General features: G+C 41.8%; 1 protein-coding gene across 6 annotated transcripts in view; it reads left to right on the plus strand.

Moving 5' to 3' along the window:
* Positions 1 to 23,141, plus strand: part of nlgn1 (neuroligin 1) — a 233,480-nt gene that overhangs the window by 53,889 nt on the left and 156,450 nt on the right. For 3 of the 6 annotated variants that reach the window (XM_057361845.1, XM_057361844.1, XM_057361846.1), the window contains exons 2-3: positions 6,707 to 7,537; positions 8,007 to 8,066. In XM_057361845.1, coding sequence (XP_057217828.1) covers positions 7,042 to 7,537; positions 8,007 to 8,066 — 556 coding nt within the window. In that variant the 5' untranslated portion in view covers positions 6,707 to 7,041. Of the gene's footprint in view, positions 1 to 5,755; positions 5,828 to 6,706; positions 7,538 to 8,006; positions 8,067 to 23,141 lie in introns of those variants that run through there. The other 3 variants (XM_057361849.1, XM_057361850.1, XM_057361848.1) reach the window with 2 other exon arrangements.

Raw genomic sequence — 23,141 nt, forward strand, 5'->3', positions numbered from 1 at the left:
GATTATAGAAATGTTACATATAAAATAAACTAATTCAGTGTGTCATTTTTTTGAGGATCTATTGACAGAAACGCATCTATACATAGCTATGTGTCCAGAAGTGTATAAAGACCTTACATAATGAAGTTAGTTGTGTTTTTATTACATTAAAATGAGCTATTTTTATCCATATTCAACACCGCGGGTCCCCTTACATGGAATTCAGCATGTTGTTTCTACAGAAGCCCTAAACGGTCAAACTGCTCTACAGAGCGCGTTTCATAAATACGTTAACGCCTTCGGCAAATGTTATGACATCTTAGTTCTGTGTTAGCCACAGTTCGAAAGGGAGGGGTGGAGTGAGCCGTTGGTTGCAGTTCGCAACCTACCCGCTAGATGCCGCTAAATTTCATACACTGGACCCTTAACTGACAATTTTCCAAAATTGTATTTTAGTAGGTTTTTACATAGTATAAAAAGACAGATGAAGATACTGCAGGGGACAAAATAAAGCAAGTATATTCCCTTGTGAAAGTTAAAAAGCTTATTTATTTGTCTATTCCAACTGTGCATGTTATTATGTGCATATAGCATTTATCTTTTCACCCTATGTGCATATAGCATTTACCTCCACCCACCAGTTATCCATTGACTTGCACCCAGTCTCCGCATCAGACAGCACATCCATAGATCTCTTTGCTAACCATCTGATGCATATTGCACACCAAACTGGTAAATACTTTCTCCTAATAAGTGCTAATTTTACATGTTTTAAAGTGTTGTTTGTAAGATTGTTTGCGGGGCGTGACACAGTATGAATATTTTTCACTGCCGTGTATTTTTGTGATATCTTTGATATTGTCCCCCTTAAACAACATGGAAAAACAAAACAAACTATGACCGATTGCCTTTCCTGTCTAATCTTGGCCAGTTTAAGTTGCAGAAAGCACTAGACCTTCTACTGCAGTCAAACTTCTACCGGTTGCCAAATTTTGAACAAGTTTATCATTTCAAAGAGTATATTGCCATCTCTGCGTGCGTCCTTGAGGGGACTGAGAAGAGGAAAGAGATAGATTGCTCAGAACCACCTGAATGGCATATGAGAATCTTTCTGTTTGGGTGTGTGAATGTTTACTCTTGTGTGTGTTTGTATATGTGAAGAAACGGGCGAGTGTGTTTGTGTTGGGCATGCAGATCTGCCTCCAGCTCTACTTTTCTAATGAATAATGCAAAGACTTAGTGGTGGTCACACACATCAGCGTTTCTGTGAGTGTTTGCTTGTGTCGGTGCCGTGAATGAGCTGTGCTTAATTGTGTGTGCATGTATATGTGTGTACATTTGCATATACTGTACGTGCGTTTATGGATCTTTAGGGAGTGGCTTAAAGTTGGAAGGCCTTGTGAAACTGTCAATGAAAGTGTGAACAAGCAATGCACATCATCTCTCTCTCCCTCCCTCTCTCTCTCTCTCTGTCTTTCAGTTTGACTGATGACTGCTTGCACATAGTCGTCTGAGGACAAAAATCCAAGGCCTCCAAATTTGTTGTCAACCCATTTTTGAATGTTTCATGCATGTGTTGTCCTGTTTTCATCTGCGGCCCTTAGACGTCCCGGAGGATAAATGTGTTCTCATTGCATGTTACATTACTCTGCATTTTAACAGGGTCTCATCAGTCTCTTAAAGGTTGACCTAAAATAAAAGTAGTTCACCCTCATGTCATTTCAAACCATACAGCTTTTATTTTCAAAAATGTTTATTTTAATGTTTGTTAATTTTTACTTTTCTGTATTATTGTAGTGCATAAAGACCACAGAATGTCAGGCTTTAAAACTGACAATAAAGTCTGAAAATTCACTATAAAGGCACCAAATAAGTCATGCACATGACTTTTTTTCACTTAAGTCATTTCGCCTGCCTTCATGAAAACTGTCAATATGCCTCTTATAGCACAGCTATATATATAAGGCAACAGCTGAAATATAGAAGATGAGTCATGTGAACTACTCCATATTGCTTTTAAAAAGCTTTTATCATTTTTTTGCGCCGTGATATCTATGGTCACTTTGAACTTTTGAACATATTTTTCTAGGGTCCACAAACACAAAAATAACGGCACATGGGTTTGTAATGATATGAGGGAGAGCAACTATCCCTTTTAATCCTTGCAGGTTTCTCTTGAGACATTCTGTTTATATTTAGCTAAGACGCGGTTTAAAAAAAGACCTGATGTCAGCTGTCACTTTGTTGCGGCGCTCGCGAGTGGTGCGTGAGCGGTGTTAGCATTTCGGCTAATGATACGATGGATTACTCCATCACGCAAACGCTGGTCCATTTTTAATGAGTCTGGGGAGCCGGCCATGTGATCGCAGGCCTAATAAACTCTTGAGGCTTTTCAATCAGAACTCAGACTCCCTAAACTCCATTCCTTTCCCTGACCTGCAAGCTAAGCATATCCACCCAAATAATCATATAAACTTTGGCCTATAAATTTCTCTCAAAGTCTTATTACGGCTGAGATGAGATCATTAAGGTGAGTGTGAGCTTGCGTGGGCCTGAGCAAACGCTGATGGAATGGCCGCTGTTTTGATCCGCAGTAACTCACCGTTCTGGCTCGTGTTCACAACTTCTGATGGAGTTTGCTGAAATAATCAGCCATCGAGAGCCTTGCTCCATTATCCTCTGATGCCCGTATGCCAAGAGTTCAGAAGAGGAAAGAATATGAATATTGTCTCCTGAATGCTGGATATTTGTCATCTGTTGTGGATGTGTGGGGGTAGATAAGAGAAAATGAGATTATTGTCGCATATAGTAAAGCAATTTTAGCTTTGGGGTTTTTTATAAGCCAAGCAACTTGAATCTGTATATTAAAATGAAATGAATGTGTGCTTTGCATTTCTGCGCAAAGACAGGGGAGAAAATGGTTTTATTCATGTGCACAATTTAAAATTAATTGTTAAAATTAAAAGTAATAAAACAATGCATTATTCACAATTTTTGTTTATATAAATCAAAAACACAAGTAAATCAAATGTTTCAGCCCTTATGGTGTTTGGTCATGTTGTAATTAGTCATGTCATTTTCGACTTGTTTTTCAGTTTATTACAATAAAAGGATAATCACAGTAAAACAAAAGTGCTGCTGCTGTTGTCTGTCACTTATATTCAAATACATGAATAATATTTAGATGCTCTATTACTGTATGAGTGCTGGACTCCTCGCAGAGACTGTTCGATGTAAAGTGTAAGTGAGAAGTCCAGTACATTCCCTGGGTTTAAAAGCAAAGATTTCGAGCAGAAAGCAGTCAGAAAATGTAAGGAGTATGCAAACAGAAAACCAAAACATGGAGACAAAGATGTCAAAAGCACCGGGAACAAACAACAAGGATACGCCATACTGTGGGTCTGCAAACTATTTGGATACATAAGCCACACCTGAAACCTTCACTGCATTATATTGTTTATTTTATTTATTTTTGCAATAAAATTTGAGATGTATTTTTAAAAACTGAAACAAAAACATTTGAATACTTTGTTCTTGTTGTCAATGCATTGTGCCAGTAGGTAATGTGATGAACCGTGTTGTTGTTTTGGCACCTGTGCAAACTGTACAAATGTGTCATGTTTAAGCCCACTCTGTGATCTGCATTTTGCAGTCCATCGGTTGCATTAATATTTAGAAAAACATACAATATTTCCCCACTACCTTGTGTTCACTGATTACAAAAGACAAAACGATTTAATGAAGATGATTTTGTTAAATAAATCTAAGTTCCTGTTAAGCTCTTGTTTATTTTATGCAGTGCAAAGTTAAATGTGCTTTTAATACAATGTTATTCATTAAAAGATTAGTCAAGTCAACATGTTAAGACTCTACAAAGTAAACTACGCTTAAAAGTACTTAAGCGTAGATTAGGGTACATAGTCAGTTAATGCGTCCTAATAAGACTCGCGCACACTCGTGCGCTAATTTAGTTTACAAAGGGAAATGAAATACTTTCATTTTACAAATGAATAAGATAAACAAACGATAATCAGTAGTATTGGTAGTCTATTCAGTAGTCTATTGACTTTGGTAGCGAACATGTTTGTGCGCATGGTGAAGAAACGTGTTAGTTCTCAGAAAAGCTTTAGCATGATTTATTTGCAGATACCACTCGATTTGGTTATCCAAGTTATTTCCTAATGCATGTGAATTTGTCTTTGACGTGTCAAAGTGTTACTACTATACCATTATTGTGTCTATTTTATAAAATGCAATATCTGCCTGTTCTTAAAAGCAGGATTCAAGGGTTTGGATTATTTTTAGATGGTAAAATGAGAAGTTTTCAAAGTGTGATTCTGGTCACATAAGAAATCTCATCTGAGTACCTGGACGCCCTAATATTCTTTGAGAGAAGTAATCAACGTGACAAATTGTCGGATCTCATTATCTGGCAGTTTCATATCCATGACAAATGCTATACTGTAGGAGTAAGATGTCACCAGAATACCAGCCCGTTAGAATGAGTAGATTTACCTCAATAGAGAAAACGCAGAAACATTTTTAAAGGCACTTGAAGAAGTCCAGATTGTTTATACTCTATGGAGATTTAGAGTCTGTTCTCCGGATGCCGTATTTTTTCCGCTAGGTCGCACTTGTATTAAGATCGCTGCTGAGATTGTTACGGACTCTCAGAGGATGCAGATTTCAAGTCTTTATCTCTCATTTCACTTTGCGCCAAACCCTACTGTATGTCTCGCTTTTACATTTTTTTTAACTCTCTAGATAGTTGCTTGTTTTGTCAGACGTGGTAGGCTATTGAAGTCCAGTTTTATTCCGACACACTATTGTAAACTCTCGCTGGCCATTTTATAGGCTAATCAATAATACGGAGTGGATGCAGTGGATTGCTCATCTCATGTCCGTGTTTATCTGCTTGTCTTATTTATTAAAGGCACATGGTGTTTTGCATGTTTTTAAAGCATATCATTGGTAAGCTGTCATCAATAGCAGCAATTTGTTTAGAAATATGAAGTGAGGAGGACAGAAATGTCAGCCGGGCTGGAGTGAGATCTGCTAGTCATACAGCAGCTAAAGAAAACTATTTGGTATCAATTAACAAATTGATGTGAGAACTGGCGATATGATAATATACGTATTGAGATGTATGTATTTTAATCTTTACATTAATGTTTTTTTCTTTCATCTGGTTTGGAATTCAGTGATTTTTAACAATGTAATCCTTAATTTCTTATTGGTTGAATAATAATTATGTCAAAACGGAGTCTAGGGCTTTCAAACGATTAATCGCGATTAATCACATCCAGAATAACAGTTTGTGTTTACATAATGCCTGTGTAATGTGCATATTATTTTTGTATTTATAAAAACATACACATACATGTATATATTTAAGACAAATATAACATAAAAATGTATAAACATTTATATATAATTTCAATGATTGGAAAATATAAATAAATACATGTAAATATTTCCTAAATATATATATGTACATGTGTGTGCATTGTTTATAAATACAAAATAAATATGCACAGTACACAGACATGTAAACACAAACTTGTACTCTGGATGCGATTAATTGTGATTAATCGTTTGACATACTTCACCATGTTATAAACTTGTTTGGGACAATTGTAATATTTGAGACAGGACGTTCCAACCAAATGAATCAAAATTACAGCAGCATCTTCTTCAACATCTTAAGAATCAAAATGTGAATGTTATTACTGAAATTGGTCCATTTTATTACAGAAGATTAGACCTCGGGCCGCGTATTTTGATCAGACATAATGGAGGCTCTTTAAGCACTGTCTGCGGATGCCATTATACGGGAGGTGGAAGAAAGGTCAGTTCCTGCTGTTCCATTCAGCCTTGTCTGCTCTCTGTCTGCTTGTGTGGATCTCCTGCCGGATCTAGTGACACTTCCAGGGCTGGTCGTGAATGATCTGCTTGTTGGAAGGTCGCGGGCAGGCGAGGCTGTGTGTGGCTGTACAGTAATACTCAAAACAAATGTCCCATTATGGTGGAACATAAACCCTGTTGTGGGTCCGTGGAAGCAGCAGCGCTTTTCTCATTTACCGTGCCGCACGAAGGCCTGATCCGAATCTGCCCATAACAAGGTCCACTGGGGAAGACTGGCCTACGGTTTATAAATGAACCTCTGTTCTTTATTGAGACTTTTGTTCTGTTGAGGATCCCAAAATAGTTTTCACACATTGGTAAGGTTGAAAAAATGTCTGGAAATCATAAAGTTGGGGATATACAGTACAGTAGTAGCTGCGATGCAATGATGTTTTTCTCTTTGTAGACACCCACACCCGACTGCCCACTTTTTGCATTTACAATAAGCTATATTTATATGAAAATAGGCATAATTTCAGTGCTGCAGGTGGTTAGTACACTCTGAAATACTAAACACAGATGTGACAACTGTTTAGTGAATTCGGCCCGATGAGAAGTACTTTGTTTGGTGTCCTGTTAAGTACTGTTTTGTTTTGTTAAGTACCACTGTGTTATATAATCTTCTCTCTCTGGTTGTTTTGAAAAAGTATTTGATTTGCGATTGGCTGAGACTTCTTTCAACTGACGCAATGGATCTGTATGATAGATGCTGTGTCATGCCGTCGAGCTCGAACATTCTGCTTGATAGCAGGCATGCAAAAGCCAATAAACCTGCTCTCCCATCTGCCTCACTGCTAATGAATTCTTTTTTTATTTCCAACAGGATATAGACCGACGACGAGACCGGGCTTGATTTATCTGTGGATGACCTGCCGCAAATGCCTCCCCCAACCCTGCCCCTAACTCCCTGCCTCTTGCGTAGCCGGGATGGAAATCTACATTGTCAATAGGATGGAACCTGACAAATCGTAGGCTTTCTGATGTTCGGATGCTTACAGAAATCCATGTGGGAATACTTGCCATGCGAAAAGCCTTTGAGATTTTTGACAGCTTCGCTCTCGGAAGGCCTGTTATCTTGGGTTTGATCGTTTCTTTCGCGCAACTGGATATAAAGTAGCGCCGCCAGCGGTGGGACTAGCGTAGTGAAGAGGGATCAGGATGGCTTTACAACGACCAAACCGCTTGGGCGGTGTCTGGAAGGCCATGTTTCTACGGCTAAGCCTCAGCGCTAGCCTGGATCTGCCGTTCTTGTGTTGGATATTGGGCTTGGCCTTGCACGCCCAGCTAGCTGCCTCGCAAAAACTGGACGAGACGGATCCAGTGGTCACTACCACTTACGGCAAACTGCGAGGATTCAAAAAAGAACTCAACAATGAGATCTTGGGTCCCGTCATCCAATTTCTGGGCGTCCCCTATGCTGCGCCCCCTACGGGGGAACGACGCTTTCAACCGCCCGAACCTCCCATCTCGTGGTCAGATATCCGTAACGCTACTCAATTCGGCCCCGTTTGTCCTCAAACCCTGCTGGAGGGCAGGCTACCAGACGTTATGCTGCCGGTTTGGTTCACCAACAGTATCGACGTGGTATCGTCCTACGTACAAGACCAGAGCGAGGACTGCCTTTTCTTAAACATATACGTGCCAACGGAGGATGGTGAGTGTATGTGCGGGCAGGATGGACGGACCTGTCCATGTCAACTCACTGTGTCAGTTTTCCCTTGTGAAGAATGTAGCGAGTGCAGCGAAAAACCCAGCATGACATCTGCATGCCAAATGCATGCCGCTGCTTTCATGACCGCGAGTGTGTGCGAGTGACTGAAGTTGTACGTGTGTGTCCACCCCATCATCCTTTGCACATGCAAATCTTTTTGTGTGCTGCAGCACGTCCATTTTAGGTGAAATCGAACCCCCTTTACATGTAGCACAGACACTTGACAGTAAGCTGCTTATAATTGTGTCTGGGGAACCAAAAAGTGGACATTTCTATGATAATAATGACGATGATTTAAGACAGACAACTTGATTTTGCTTAACATTTTCTCTTTCAGTCAGATAGTGCTGTTGCATGCTAATGTCCATATCGGACGCCCATGTTATTTTTTAGTCTTCTATTCACTTTGCAGTAAAAAGAATATCCAAGGAATGTGCAAGAAAACCCGGCAAGAAAATATGTAGAAAAGGAGGTATGTATCCACCTGACATGACAAAAGAAAAGAGAAATGGCGAAGATCTCCCCCACAGAGCTTTGCATATCAGAAAGCCACACCCCCAGATCTTGGCCCTCTGATTTGAGCTTGCAAGTCAGAGAAGAAGCCAAAATTGATTTCCACCATAAACAGTTAACTGGGGAGACCGAGCCGTCTCTTAAATCAGATGGGCACATGTTGAACTTGCAGAGTCTAATCTCTATTAAAAGAGATGCTATCTGGATTTCATTGGCTTACACTGGCTGTATTGATCAGAGCTTCATCAAGATAATGTCTTTCCCTCAGCTCCCCCACCCTGATGTATCCTACCTCGGCCCTTCAGGGCATCAGGTTTGGTGACAGCGCTCCTTATATAAAGTATCCCGTTAATTCGGCCTCCCTGGCCTAGAGAACAAACATTAGACGTTCCAGCTGGAGAACGCCGTTTCTAACATTCCTGTGATCTGCTAGTCTGACATGGCCCCCCCCCCAAAAAAATCAATGTACCAATAAATAAACTGAAATTCTCCCCGGATTCACATTTTGACAGCAGATGGGAAGAAAAAGGCGTTCGCCCAGCTTCTTGTTTTCCATTACGCCCCTCACCCCTGACCCCCCACTGCAGTTACGGTCAAAGGTTTGACATCCCTCCCACGAATTCTCATCTTCTTTGCTCTGCGTTAATCTACAGCATAAATCTAAAGCAGAGCTAGCCGTTCAGAAATGATACACATTTAAATACGACTTTGAAAAGCAGCCAAGATTCCCTTTAAAAATTCTGGCCGTTTTAAAAGATCTTTACAATGCCAATGGGAGACTTTACGGCTCAACACCTCGCAAGAGATCTCTGATATAATTAGAACGTGAAGGCCAGTGAGGTCACGGATAGCATCGGCCTGTGGGTTTATCATGAATAGTCCACAGAAATGCAGAAAATATTGCCATTTTTGACATTTGTAATGTTTGCAGCTTTTCTCCAGCCATGCCACAGTATGTCACAGGACCCACGGCGTCGAGACAAGACCATGAGTCTGCAAAGTTGTTTCGATTGTCCCTTTTGCATGCAGATCGCATGGTGAAATAATGGTGCGGACAGAGAAACATTCCAGGGAAATTGCAGAGATAGATTGAGTGGTTTTGAGAGGCGTAAGTGAGGAATTTCTGCACTTATGGGTAAATGATGTAAAAGCCCTTCTCTTTGTTACGAGCAATTCTCTTGAGAAGATTCACTTGTCGGGTGAGATCCTGTCTTTGCTGTTAGATTTATCTTGCGCGCATTCTGTTATAAATAATTGTCATGTGGTGCGTTATTCAGGAACAAATTTCATTTCGATTCAGGTGGCGTTTTGAAAAATGCGTGCTTTGTGCCTCATCACCGAGCGAATATTTCCTTTTTAAACCTGAGGCTCACACTTTAATTGGATTTGAAATGTACACATCCACACAGTTCTTCTAATGAAAACCTTTGGTTTCCAAAGCCTAATTGCGTTCACGCCTCTGATAGATAACAGAAGAGGCGTTTAATGGTTTTTAGCACTGCAATATTTTCAAGATACCACTGCGTAATGAACCTTAGCGACGTGCGTGAACGCAGTGACGCAGGCGCTCGGTTGTGATGTTATCGCTGGTTCCCTCCACAGTCAAGAAAGTTAAAGGCATAGTTCACCCCAAATCGAAAATTCTGTCATCATTTACTCACCCTCTTGACGTCTCAAACCTGTGAGGCTTTCTTTCTTCTGCACAACACCAAAGAAGATATTTCGATGAATGTTGGTAACCAAAAATTGTTGGTCCCCCTTGACTTAATTGCATTGGTTTTGTGTCCATAGTAGTAATAGTCAATGGCGACCAATGGTTTTAAATCTTTGTTAATAAAAAGCCAACATATGATGCCAGGATAAGCTATTCAAAATTGATCTGGGCTTCTTTTTAATGAAATTTTATTATTGTTGGTTTTCATTTCTAACACGACAACATCTAATGCTATTTATCCGTGTCACAAGCGGCCATCAATAACCTCTCTCTCCTTCTTATTTGTTTCTGGCTGTCTTTCTGTCCCAGTTTTGCAGCGGTATTCCTAAGGGAAGTTCTAGGTCTGAGATACACTAAGACAAGAACGAGTACCACTGCCACCCCTTCAAGTCCACCCCCCCTACATATTTCTCGATTTTTTCTCTCTGTTTCTGCATCCTCTCCCCTGAGATCGGTCTGTAAAAACTAAAGATGAAATTCCTTCCATCTTGGCTCGGCGAATGCCGCGCGGAGGAGCCAGGGTTAGCAGCGTGGGTGGAGATGAGCGTAGATGTCTGTTTGTATCGAGGCCGGGGGTGGCGCTTGCGGAAAATCGGGTAGAAACTTGATCGTCTTGGCAGGGCATAGAGTTAGAGGTGCGAGAAAGCGAGGCCGAGTTTGCAGCTGTGAAAGTAAGAGGTTTGTCACACTTGTTTTGGAGGCACGCAGAAGATGGCGGAACGTGGGCGGAAAGAGCCGCGGCGTGTCAGAGCAACACGATGCCTCTGGTTCAGGGTTGTCCAAGTCTCAAAGGAAATCAGATTTGAATCATACGTACACGGGGTGATCAGAATCACCTGGGTTTCTCTCTAATGCCGTGTGACTCATATCAAATTTCTCTCGGTGGGATGTGATATTTTGAAAGGCGGTCTATTGAGAAAAGTTGTGGAAATAAGACGCGGCGTGGCGTTGAAACTCTGTTATGGGAAACATTATTCATTACTTTTATAACGTTTTTATGGTGAGTCACAGTCATGGGGCTTTGGAAATGATGTGCAATTTGTCTTTTGGTGGTTCTATAAAATGGCAACAGTATTTTGCTTTATTATATTTGCAGGAAGTTTCTGTCATCATTTACGTGACTCTTGTCATTTCAAACCTGCATGGCTTTCTTTTTTCTGCACAACACAGAAGAAGATATTTTGAAGAAAGTTGGTAACCGAACAGCACCGGCACCCATTCACTTCTATTGTATGGACACAAAACCATTGGGTGCCATGCATTCTTCAAAATGTCTTCTTATGTGTTCTGCTGAAGAAAGAAAGTCATTCAGGTTTAAAATGATGAAAGGGTGGATAAATGATAACAGAATTTTCATTTTGGGTGAACTTTCACGCTAATTGTGCGGTATCATGTGGTTCCCAGGGTGTCGCTATGTGGTTGCTAGGGTGTTTAAGCACACGTCTCTGTATGGTTGCTTAATGTGAAAAATTGGTTGCCAAGTGAAAAAAGCATTCACGTCTCTTAATATTCTGCTCCCTTGATACAGCTCTGGTTTCTTGTTCAATCTTTGTTTTTTGTCTACCAAGCAAAAAAGCGTTTGAAGTCTGATTGCTTAGAAAAGTAATAGCGCACCTTTCCTCTACAGGCTGTTTGATTTAAGCTGTCACTCATGTCTGGAGCACAAACAGCCTGGGCCGAGTCGTACATAGAAATGTGAAACTTCAGGGTTTTGTTTAAATCCCGAATTCTAACTTTGAGTTTTACTAGAAGTGATTATGCAAACACCACCTTTAAGTCATTCAAATGACATGTTTAAAACCAAAATATAGATGGAGGCACATCCGCATTCTGTTGGAAAAGACACTTGATGTGCAGTTTAATCACTTTAATGATTCTCATGTTCTGACTGTCAGATCTGTTTGTTCAGGGTCTATATGAATATTTATTGAGCATGTAGGAGTGAGAGCGTTATTGCTGTACGTTAATGCGTTTCACCATTGTTACAGACTCAAGTAATTTTCTGCACACTGTGCTTTTGTATCAACTTCCTGTGCGACAGTAGGGCCGTGTTGTGTAGGTGATGGTGTCGGCGCTGGAATCGGTAATGAAGGATCCGTCTCACCTTGACTGATGTATTCCAACAGCAGCCCGCTGGATGATTTTAATATCAGAAAAAATGTAAATCTAATCTCTGCGCGCAGTTTCACGCACACATGGGCATCTCAGATTTACAGACTACTGCAGCACGTCGCGTTGAAAACTGATCAATAGTCTATTGCTGCTGTTAGCTGTCCTGAATAGGGGTCTGTAAAGCCAGGCTTACCTATAATAAGACAGATTTGCATGTCATTTATGTTTTAACGTGTGAGGCCCAGAGTAATCCTGCAAATCTCATGTGCGTCTCTCTGATAAGCAAAACACACATTTACTCAGTTGCTTGTTATATATTGAAGCAGTGAGAGGAGAAAACTACTGACTAGATTGGACAATATTTCAGACTAATGTTGAAATTGTTGATTTGAAAAGAAAACCAGCAAATCAAACTTCACGGCACCCACGGTTCACATCATGGTTCATCTAATGTTTGTGTTGTTTTGAAAATAACACAAACATTACGCATTATGAACTTCGATGTGAACTGTGGGTGCTGTAAAGTTTGTTTTGTGGGTGTCTAAGTTGAAAATATTCACTACTGTTCAAAAGTTTTGGGTCACTTGTTTTTGTTTTGCTTTTTTGTTTTAAGAGAGACATCACATTTTTATTAGGAGTTGGGTCTGCATCCCAACCTTTTGATTTGAATGCTTTATTGTTTTAAATTAGTTTATACACAGCAACACATTCAATTTTTGCTTTTGTTGTAATGTCTTTTAAATTGATGACTTTGACTAAGACAAAACAGCCAATGAGAACCCAGTATTGATGGGAACTCTTTCAATGCTGTTTAGAAAGCATCTCATAGTGATACAATTAGAGCTGTTTGATAAAATGCCAAGCATATGTTTTTACACATTTTAGGCACATGGTGTGTACTTTGAGAATGCTAAAATATAACAGCTTTGATTTATTTAGGATTTTTCTAGTTACAACAAAATTCCAAAATTGCTAGTTCATGGCAAACCTGTTTTTAGAGCTCATTGGAGTGTGTCATGATAACAGTAATAACAGCAATAGCAGTTTACCTTGCAGCTCTGGTGCTCAAATGCTTAATTATTTGAGATTTGCATTACTGAAAACAAAACCCTAAAGATAGTTAATCAAAGTATGCGTACTATGATTTCATTACAGTTTAGGGGTGTCCCTGACTAAGAATTTACATAGTCGAATCAGAATTGTCACGTCTTGCCTATAGTCGACTGATAGTCGAATCAGACGTGTGTGTATGTGTGCGCGCTCCAGTGCATGTGTGGACGACACCATTTGGTTAAGGGTACAGCGCAACATGATGCACCAAAAAACAATCAAACATTAATTTACAGAATATGTTTAGAACAGAATATACCTTTATAATAAATAAACGAAATAAGCCAGAATCAAGTCACAGTGTGCAAAATAAATGTGTTTAGGCAAAATGTCTGAAATACAGGGGAACATCATTTTCAAAACACAAGCCACAAAGAGGCCTACTAAAATTAATTTTCCTTAAACATCACGTAACAATGCTGTGTCATACAATACTAGGCCAGATCTCTCCTCAAAACTATTTTTAAAACTGCTCGATAATAATTAATTATTTTTTACAAACGGGAATGCAGCACGTTCATTACCAATGAACTACCAATAAAGTGACTTCATTTACCGCATGTAAAGGAGGAATGCAATAAAGCATCTTACCATTTAAACAGTCAAAAAGTCCCTTTCACCTTTTTTCCTGCGCACTCTTTCTCTGTCCTCCTGACACGCACTCTTGCTTTCAGTTCCAAAAGTCTGCGCCACGCTAGATATGGTGATTTTGGTTATTTTACTTAATTTTTTTTATTTTTTATCAGGTAGCGCAAAGTTCAGTCTAAGTAACGGACTACGTGCATTTAAAGAGAAGGTGTTAATTCATATTTAAATGCCCAAACCTTCAGTAAGTGACAAATGTTTGGAAACGGTGTACACATTCATTTGCGAGTCATCTGCGGGTGCGTGCGGAACGTGCTGCTTCTCTTTACCGGTCTCACAGCACAGAAGACGCGGATAGACGCGGGGGTTTCGGTACCCAACCCTAAAAATGTACCATTTCTTTACATCATAAATAGCGCAGTGCGTGCCCGTCTGCTACGCCACTGCCCATATAACCAAAATGACATGATCCCCATTGCATAACACCTCTGCGAAGATTCGACTGTGAGATTGGTAGTCAAATCAGGCTACTCTGATCGAAGCATCGAATCGTCGACGATTTGGGGTCACCCCTATTACAGTTATTTGTGATTTAAAGCAGATTACATATGCATTAAATGTGTGTATGACGATAAACCTTCACATTGCCATCCATTGTCACAATGATTTTTCATACTGACAACAAAACTGTCCATTAAAAACTAACTTAGATATTTCATCAAATGTTGACATTTTACAAAATGTACATTGGCTGTACTTTACAGTGTAGTTCATTTTGCAACAGCATACATGCAACAGTATAACATGCATTCAGTGTAGATGGTACAGTTTACCAAAAATAAAAAATCTGTCATCATTTACTCACCCTCAACTTTGTATAAATCTGTTTAAATTTCTTTCTTCTGATGAACACAGAAAAAGATATTTGGAAGAATGTCAATAACCAAGCAGTTCTTGGCCACCATTGACTACTATATTAGGAAAAATAACAAAGATAGTCAGAGGTGCCCCAGAACTGTTTGCTTTCCTACATTCTTCAAAATATCTTTTTTTGTGTTCAACAGAACAAAGATATGTATAAAGCAATTTTTTTGTGCGCCAATTTTTACTATGGTAGTCAATGGGGTCCAGAACTGTTTGATTACAAGCATACTTCCAAATATCTTTCTCTGTGTTCATCGGAACAAAGATATGTATACAGATTTGAAACAAGTTGAGGGTGAGTAAATGATGACAGAATTTTCATTTTGGGTGAACTCTTCATTTAAAGTGACTTTAAACAGGCTCTTTGAAAAATACAGTAAATATTGACAGTCGGATTGGTGTTAGCCTGATAACAGTTAAAAGTGTTTTTTTATTTCTTACATACAAATGTTGATTTCAGTTCATTTTCTAATTATTTTATGCTCCAAAGCTGACCCAAACATTTATTGCAACATTTTAGATCTCTAGCAGATTTAGGATTTCCTATTGTATCGAAACAGATAAAGTAGGATAAGGATGAATTTGTTATTGGCGCTCTGTTGGGTTATTTTTTCATTTTTAAAGGACCCGTTTTCAACATCCATCCTTATAACAATCTCACCTCCGTCTGTTTTTGATATGACGCTGCTGCTTATTCACTGAAAAATTAAAAAATCCCAAACTGTAAGAATAAAATCAGTTCTAGTCGGTGAACACCGTCATGTTCTCGAGCTTTAAAGCCGTCGGTCTGAACTGTAAAATTCCTGTGGCAAGTGTAGTGCCAAGTCGCTTTAATTACAGTTTATGCTAAAATGGAGCGTATTAGAGGAACCAGACTGGCGTGTGGCACCTGGCTCTGTTCCCAGATCAGCTCAAAGCCTGCTCTCATAATGTAGATGACAACAACTGAACCTTGTGGAGAGGAAAAGCAGGGAGGAAGAGAAGGGACAGGCAGACGCAGATGGCACGTGTGCGGGGGACATTGTCTGAATACTTCATTCACCTTGAAATGACAATGAGACGGGCGCTTTTGACCTACAGTCTGTTGTTCATTGAATATACAAATAGATATACAAAGATACACACCATCTTAAACAAAAGAAAACTGTTTTTTATGTCCAATAAGGCAAATGGAGGTTTTGTCTGTAACAGAATCTTTTGCCCTTTGAAAGATTTTCCTTCAGTGTTTTCTTTAGTTTTTATCTGCAGGACTTTCCAGAAAACTAGTTCTTGTTAATGGATACTGTTGACAGAATACTTTGAGGGGAGAAGTAATAGAAACCCATTAGATTAAACCGTGCCAGCAATCTTTTTTAAGTACACCACATGAGTGATGCTGTAAATTGGTTCAAGTTGTAGAGGCACTTGGACACCATCATATTTGTTTTGAACATCAATTCCAAAGTTCCACAACAGTGTTTTTATTCATGGGCATCAGCCTACACAGCCTTTGAGAGTAAGAGCTTGAAGTTGGAGAACAGGCAGGAATAATGGTACAGTACAGTATAACTAAATAAAGTACAAGAGTACAATTGCCTCCAGAACACAAAAGCTCTTTTTCCAAAACCCAGTGACCCTATGCAGACATTATTTTAAAGTGATAGTTCACCCAAAAATGAAAAATCTCAAACCTGTATGACTTTGTTTCTTCTGTAGAACACAAACTATATTTTAAAGAATGTTGTTAACTGAACAACGGCAGTACCCGTTCACTTGCATTGGTTTTGTGTCCTACAATAGAAGTGAATGGGCGCTGCCATTGTTCTGTTACAAACATTCTTCAAAATATCTTCTTTTGTGTTCTGCAGAAGAAAGTCATACAGGTTTGAAATGACAAGAGGGTGAGTAAATGACGACAGGATTTTAATTTTGGGCAGTTTCAAAAGTTGAACACAATCCCACAATGCATTGTTACAAGCTTAGTAAAATGGTCAGTTTTATGCGTGCTATATTGTATAATTTACTGCTTTGTTAGCTTAGCAAAACACTAATGTCAACTATTGAGTCATGTGCTTTTGAGAAGCACAACTTGTAGTCCCATTTCAAAATGAGGCACTAATCAGTTTCTTTTTGTTTTACCTGCCTACGTAGACAGCAGGCATCTCATTCGGTTCTTTCAAGGGCTAAACAAATTTCAGAAACATAATCGGTCAGAATACAAATGGTCTTGTAAGCACTTTGCCCCAAATCCTTTCATTATTGGTTTGGAGTTAAGGCCTGTAATTAGTTTCACCGATCCCGGGAAGTGTAACGTATGAAAACAGAGCCCGTGCTGGTCAAGTAAAACAGTAGTTATGTGATTGGGCTGCAGAAGTCACAGTCTGTCCATCTCAACACAATCAATGAGCGCCTTTGTGTTTGCTGTCAGCACCATGACTGTCGCATCCACTTCTGGACCTCTAATGAGACCGAAGGCATCAATAACTCATCACTCCCTTCATTAAACATATCAGCAGCCGTCTCGGCCCAGAGTCTCTCCAGTGTTTTGCTGCTCGGGTAGTTCGCCACGTCCTCCGTCGACCGTCTGCGGTGTGTCATTATTAGAGGGGTCATTTAATCACAGAAAGAGGCTAAAAGAACGTGCGTCCTGCAGACTGCCCCTCATGATCGAACACACACAGAGCGTTTGAATAATGAAGGACAGGAAAGCACATTAACAGAAGACGGTTAAGTGCTGGTTGGGCCAGGGAGATCTATTTATAAAACTGTGTTTTAATTCTGAACGTTTTTTTTCATGATCAGTCATGGACTTGAAACAAGTCTCTTTCTTAATTGTTTAACTTTCAGTGATCTGGGCTAACAGCTCACCGAATTGTTGAACTGACAACTATCTCTCTTTGTTGGGTATTTCAAAGAGAGAGAGAGAGAAATGGTATCTGTATAAATCTCTCTCTCTCTCTCATAGCTTGATCTTGTGAGTAGAGGGCCGGCCAAACAGTGTTTGAGACTGAGAGGGACTTCACCTTGAATATTAATGGTGGTTTAAGCCCATCAATTCTTCAGTGTGGCAGTTCTTGTAAGTGCAGACCGCTGCTGCCGCTCTCTCCTCAGCCCTTGGCACTTATTTCAGCATGTCAGGAGACAAGAGGCATTCAGAGCAAAATTAAATGCACAAACGCAAATAATGCGTTTAAAAGCGACTCAATTTCAGCATTAGCTTTTATTTAGCTCTCCGACTCATTAAATGAACTACAGTAAATGCGATACAGTCAGCGTCTTTATTTTGGTTTATTAAAACAAAAACTTAAAATCCAGAAACCTATTCAAAGTGAAAATACTGCCACCAGACCAGTAATATCTTATGCATTATTGCTCATTTTTAATCTATCCACAGACCTTAAAACCCACAGAGACAGATGATAGGGCGAGTTTATCAACTGAAACAGCAGGAGTGACTGGATGATGCTTGTTTTTATTTTTAAGGTGCAAGCAATTTCCCTGAAATAAGCGTGTGATGTTACATAGAGCAGAAATAAAACTGGGGAGACTTTAGGGATGCACAGCCGTGACGTCGACAGCCTGTGAACTCATTTGGACTCCCTCAGCATATACTGTGAACAGCTTACTGAGTTTAAGCCTTTTGACTATATTTGAAGTGTTTTTTCAGGTTTTTATTGTTGTTATGTTTTTTTGTGTTAGCTGTATTTTTTGAGTTATTATTACTTAATCAAAGCAACCCAACTGCAGTTTAATTTATATTAATTGGAATGCACAATAAAAAAAACATGATTTTTGTAGATTTTTAAAAAGGGAGTTATCTGTTTTTGCAAACAAACTCTTCATTTGATACATAACTTAATATTTATGTTTCTGCTTTAAAATGGCTTCTGTCACAGATATATTGTTGAATCAGAGTTTTCAATAGATGAATTGAATCTGAATTAGATGACTTAAAGTGATAGTTCACCCAAAAATGAAAATTCTGTCATCATTTACTCACCATCTTGTCATTTCAAACATGTATGACTTTCTTCACAAAAGAAGATATTTTAAAGAAAGTTTGTAACCAAACAACGGCATTACCTATTCACTTTTATTTTGTGAACACAAAACCAATGCAAGTCAATGGGTGCCGGTTACCAACATTCTTCAAATTATCTTCTTTTGTGTTCATCGGAAGAAAGAAAGTCATACAGGTTTGAAATGTTGAGTAAATGATGACAGCATAATGATTTTTGGGTAAACTATGAAATTAATGAGTAGAAGCCAAATCAAAGTCATTACTTAAATTGTAGATTTTTTTAAAGAACTTTAAACATTTTTTAAACAATCACTGATATTCGCAAAGTTACATATATCATAGTGAATATTTACGTTTTCAGTCTATTGTATAAATCATTCAGCTCGAATTGGCATGGACTGAATAAAGCTTGCTTGAGCATGAGACTATAGATGAGATTAATCTCTCAACTAGTATTTCACGAGTTCACCTGCGCAGATAAACAGCTATGTTGCAGGGATAATAATGATAGAGCATGGGTATGCAGTTTATGCGTATTTGGCGTGCTATACAGGGAGTGGGCTCCGAGCTCGCCGGATCTATCCGAACCCAGAGCACACTACCCGGGTCAGGGCAAGTGCGCTGGGCTCGGAACCGGCTCGAGCCCAGAACACACCCCCAAAGGCATGATGAAAGCTGGACAGCAGCCGGAGTACGCATACCCCCCCCCAAAATGCGATTCTAGGCGTTACGGAGGTGTTGACCTGAATGCGGTTGAAGACAAGAGGATGAGGGCCCTTCGGGAATGTGATTGATGAGATGGAAACTGGGGTAGAGACTCCTCCGGGGACGGTTGAGGTTCCGACGTTGAAATGAGGGTGCCTGGTAGATCGGTGTGATGTCGATTTCCGGAAGCGGCAAGGAGCATTGCGTTTAGAGGTTGTGATGATGGGGAAGTCATGACCAGCTGGAGCGGGCTAGGCTACTTATGTGTCCCTGGTGGTGAAACTGCGACTGAAGGAGGCTTCCGCTGTAGTAGAACGCGTGATTGACGTACGGGTCTTCTGCTGGGATGATTGATGGGAGCACTGGCCTCCGTAGTGGCGGTCGCTGCTGCGACGTTGGCTGGTACGTTTGAGTTGGCAGCACGGGCCTCTGTAGAGGCGGTCGCTGTATTGATGCTGGCTTCATGTTAAAAGGTGTCTGCTGCGGTAGAGCACGAGTTGAGAGCTTGGGCCCCTGCTGTGGCAGTTGCTGCCGCGAAAACCGGCTTCGGGGAGGTTTTTTGGAAGGGATTGGATAGGAAATGTGACTGCTGCGGCAGAGCACGGGAGGAAGCACGGGCCCCTGCGGGGGTGGTCGCTGCGGCGATACTGGCTTCTATATAATTGGTGTCTTGCTGCGGCAGAGCAAGAGTTGGAAGCACGGGCCCCTGTAGGGAGGTCGCTGTGGCGATACTGGCTTCGGGGGGCTATGAGGGGGTCTCCTGCGGCAGAATAAGGGAAGAAGCACGGGCCTCTGCGGAGGCGGTCGCTGCGGCAATACTGGCTTCTGCGCTTAAGATGGAAGCCCGGGCCTCTGCGGAGGTGGTCAATGCGGCGATGCTGGCTTCTGCGTTCGAGGTGGAAGCATGGGCCTCTGCGGCGATGCTGGCTTCTGTGCTTAAGATGGAAGCCCGGGCCTCTGCCGAGGCGGTCGCTGCGGCGATGCTGGCTTCAATGCTTGAGATGGGAGTGCGGGCCTCTGCCGAGGCGGTCACTATGGCGATGCTGGCTTCAATGCTTGAGGTGGAAGCGCGGGCCCTTGACGAGGCGGTCGCTGCGGCAATGCTGGCTTCTACGTTTGAGATGGAAGCACGGGCATCTGCGGAGGTGGTCGCTGCGGCGATCCTGGCTTCTGCGCTTGAGATGGAAGCGTGGGCCCCTGTGGGGCGGTCGCTGCGGTGATACTGGTTTCTGGGGGCTATGAGGGGGTCTGCTGCGGCAGAGTAAGGGAAGAAGCACTGGCCCCTGTGGGGGCGATCGCTGCGGCGATACTGGCTTCTGTAGAAGTGGTGTCTGCTGCGGCAGAGCACGAGTAGGAAGCACTGGCCCCTGCGGGGGCAGTCGCTGCGGCGATACTGGCTTCTGTAGAATTGGTGTCTGCTGCGACAGAGCACGAGTTGGCAGCACGGACCCCTGTGGGGGCGGTCGCTGCGGCGATAATGGCTACTGTAGAAGTGGTGTCTGCTGCGGCAGATCACGAGTTGAAAGCATGGGCCCCTGCGGGGGCGATCGCTGCGGCGATACTGGCTTCTGTAGAATTGGTGTCTGCTGCAGCAGAGCACGAGTTGGAAGCACGGGCCCCTGCGGGGGCGGTCGCTGCGGCGATACTTGCTTCTGTAGAATTGCTGCGGCGGAGTATGAGTTGGAAGCCCAGGCGCTTGCAGGGGCGGTTGCTGCGGTGAAACTGAATTCTGGAGAGGTGAGGTCCGGTTAGCTGAGTACGAGATGAGCGCCGGGCTTCTGTGGGTTGAACGGTGCGTCACTACTACTGGTGGTTTGATGGAGAAGTTTGGAAGATGGTTGATTCTAGACGATTCGGGTGATGAGGGTCCGGTGTGCTTCTCTGATGAGGGCGCGGTCTGTTCAGATGTAACTTTTGTAAGCTTTGGATGACCATCGGTGTGAGAGGCCCTTTTGGGCGGCCTTGGTTGCTGCACCGATGCGGAAAGAATGGCAGGAGAAGTGATCTGCTGGGATGCCGGTATGGAGAAAAGACTGATTTTATATGTTTCTGGAACCAGAAGCGTGTGGCCGGGCAGTTAGAGTCGTCAACGAAGAGGGGATCTGATGCGGCTTTGGTCAGAGGTTTCCTGAAGTGAAGGTAGGCTAGGAGGGTTTGGTAAGGTTGAATCGGTGACTGGAGGTTGAAATATAGACAAAATGGCCTCTCCTGGTTTGGTCCGTCTTGCTTTGCTTGATGGAGTATGACATTGTCTCTGGATCAATTACTGATAGGTCGGATATGGTTGGATGGACTAGGGGGTTAAAGGTGGATGTGGTGGAGATTTCCGAGGATCTTAGAAAACCAAAGAATGCCAGGATGAACATGGCGTCGAGTGTGCGGGCGACGTGCCTGGAGTGGTATCCTTTGCGGAGGGTAGAGATGCATTTGGTTAGTATTTCCAAGGTTATGGGTTGCCTAGTGTCTTTGGGTTTTCTGGATGCCTTTGATGATCATAGGTGTTTGTGAGCTGGCTATGGCTGTTGATTGAGAGTTGAATAAAGCCAATGAGAAGTGCGGTCGGGCTTGAGGAAGAGAGAGGAGGAAGGTGAATGCTAAGGATGGGTCCGTGCCGCTGGTTGAGGTGTGCTTGCGCTGCTGAGGTGGCTTGAGGCGGTGTGGGCAGGCATGGCGCTGGGAAGGTTGAGGTGATGGGCTCATCTGAGTAATGAAGCAGTCAGGTGCTAGCAGCAGCAGGGTCTGGGGCGTGGCCCGGGCTTTTCGATGGCCTGCTGCTGTAACCTGACGATCGTAGGCATCTCGTGAGGGCAGGAGCAGGGGTTTGATCTGGACATGTTGTGGTCGAATGTCATCTTGTGTAGCGGGAATCTGATACTGAAAAGTCTGGGGACTTGTTCGCTTCTGGTCGGGGACTGCCCGAGAGCAGATATGACTGGCAGGTATGCGATGATGTTTAGTTTCGCATGGCGAGGTTTGTGAGCGTATAAATGTCACTGACACCTCAGTGAACGCACAAGGTCTGTTTGCAAAGGTTAAAACGATCGTTGCAAGTTTACGTTGATAGTGATGAAGTCTTGTGTAGGTGATATCTGTGCTTGCAGAGTTATTCCAGTGTGTGCATGATGCTTAGCTTTATGCGCGAGCAGTGAGACGTGGAGAGTGAGCATGTTACCGTCACCCAAACGTTCTCAAATAAAATTTGCTGTTATATCTTCAAATTGCTGTGCGCAGTGTATGGGTCGAACGTGATTAATTTTGGAGTTAACATTGCGGCTGGGTTTACGATTCCAAGATGCGGTTGTGTCCAGGTTGTCAGACAAGAGACGATGGAGATCTTGTGGTTAAGCAACCGGTAAATGTACTGATGCGTGCCGCCGATTGTGTAAATTAAAGGTAACGGCGGCGTGCATTATTTGGGCAAGATGTAAATGAGAACGGCACGCTGTGTAGAAACATATCCCGCTGGATGATACAGACAGCAATAACTTTCGGAAGTGCTGATTATGTTACTAATCTCCGGAAGCCTACGTTTGTTTGACTAAACAAGGGCGCCGAACAATTGCACCCGTGCTGGCCAGTGATATGCCATTCTTGAGTGCAGCAGTGGCGACGGCATGACAGTTGATAAAGCTAAATGTGTTTTAAGTAAAAAGATTGTACTCACCCAGCTTCTTGAGTAACAGCGAGTTCGGCAGTTCAAACACTAGTAAACTTAGTTTTTATTCATACGTTGTGAAGTATCGGAAATGAGTCATGGAATTTGGGGTTGATTAGAGTGACTGCATGGAACGACAGAATGAATTGTTTCACCCAAGATGATTGTTTCTCTTTGCAGAAGATAAGAGTACAGCCATTGAAACGTTAACGTGTTGGCATTGGCGTAT

Source organism: Triplophysa rosa, linkage group LG20, assembly GCF_024868665.1.
Source record: "Triplophysa rosa linkage group LG20, Trosa_1v2, whole genome shotgun sequence".
In the NCBI taxonomy this organism is placed as follows: Eukaryota; Metazoa; Chordata; class Actinopteri; order Cypriniformes; family Nemacheilidae; genus Triplophysa; species Triplophysa rosa.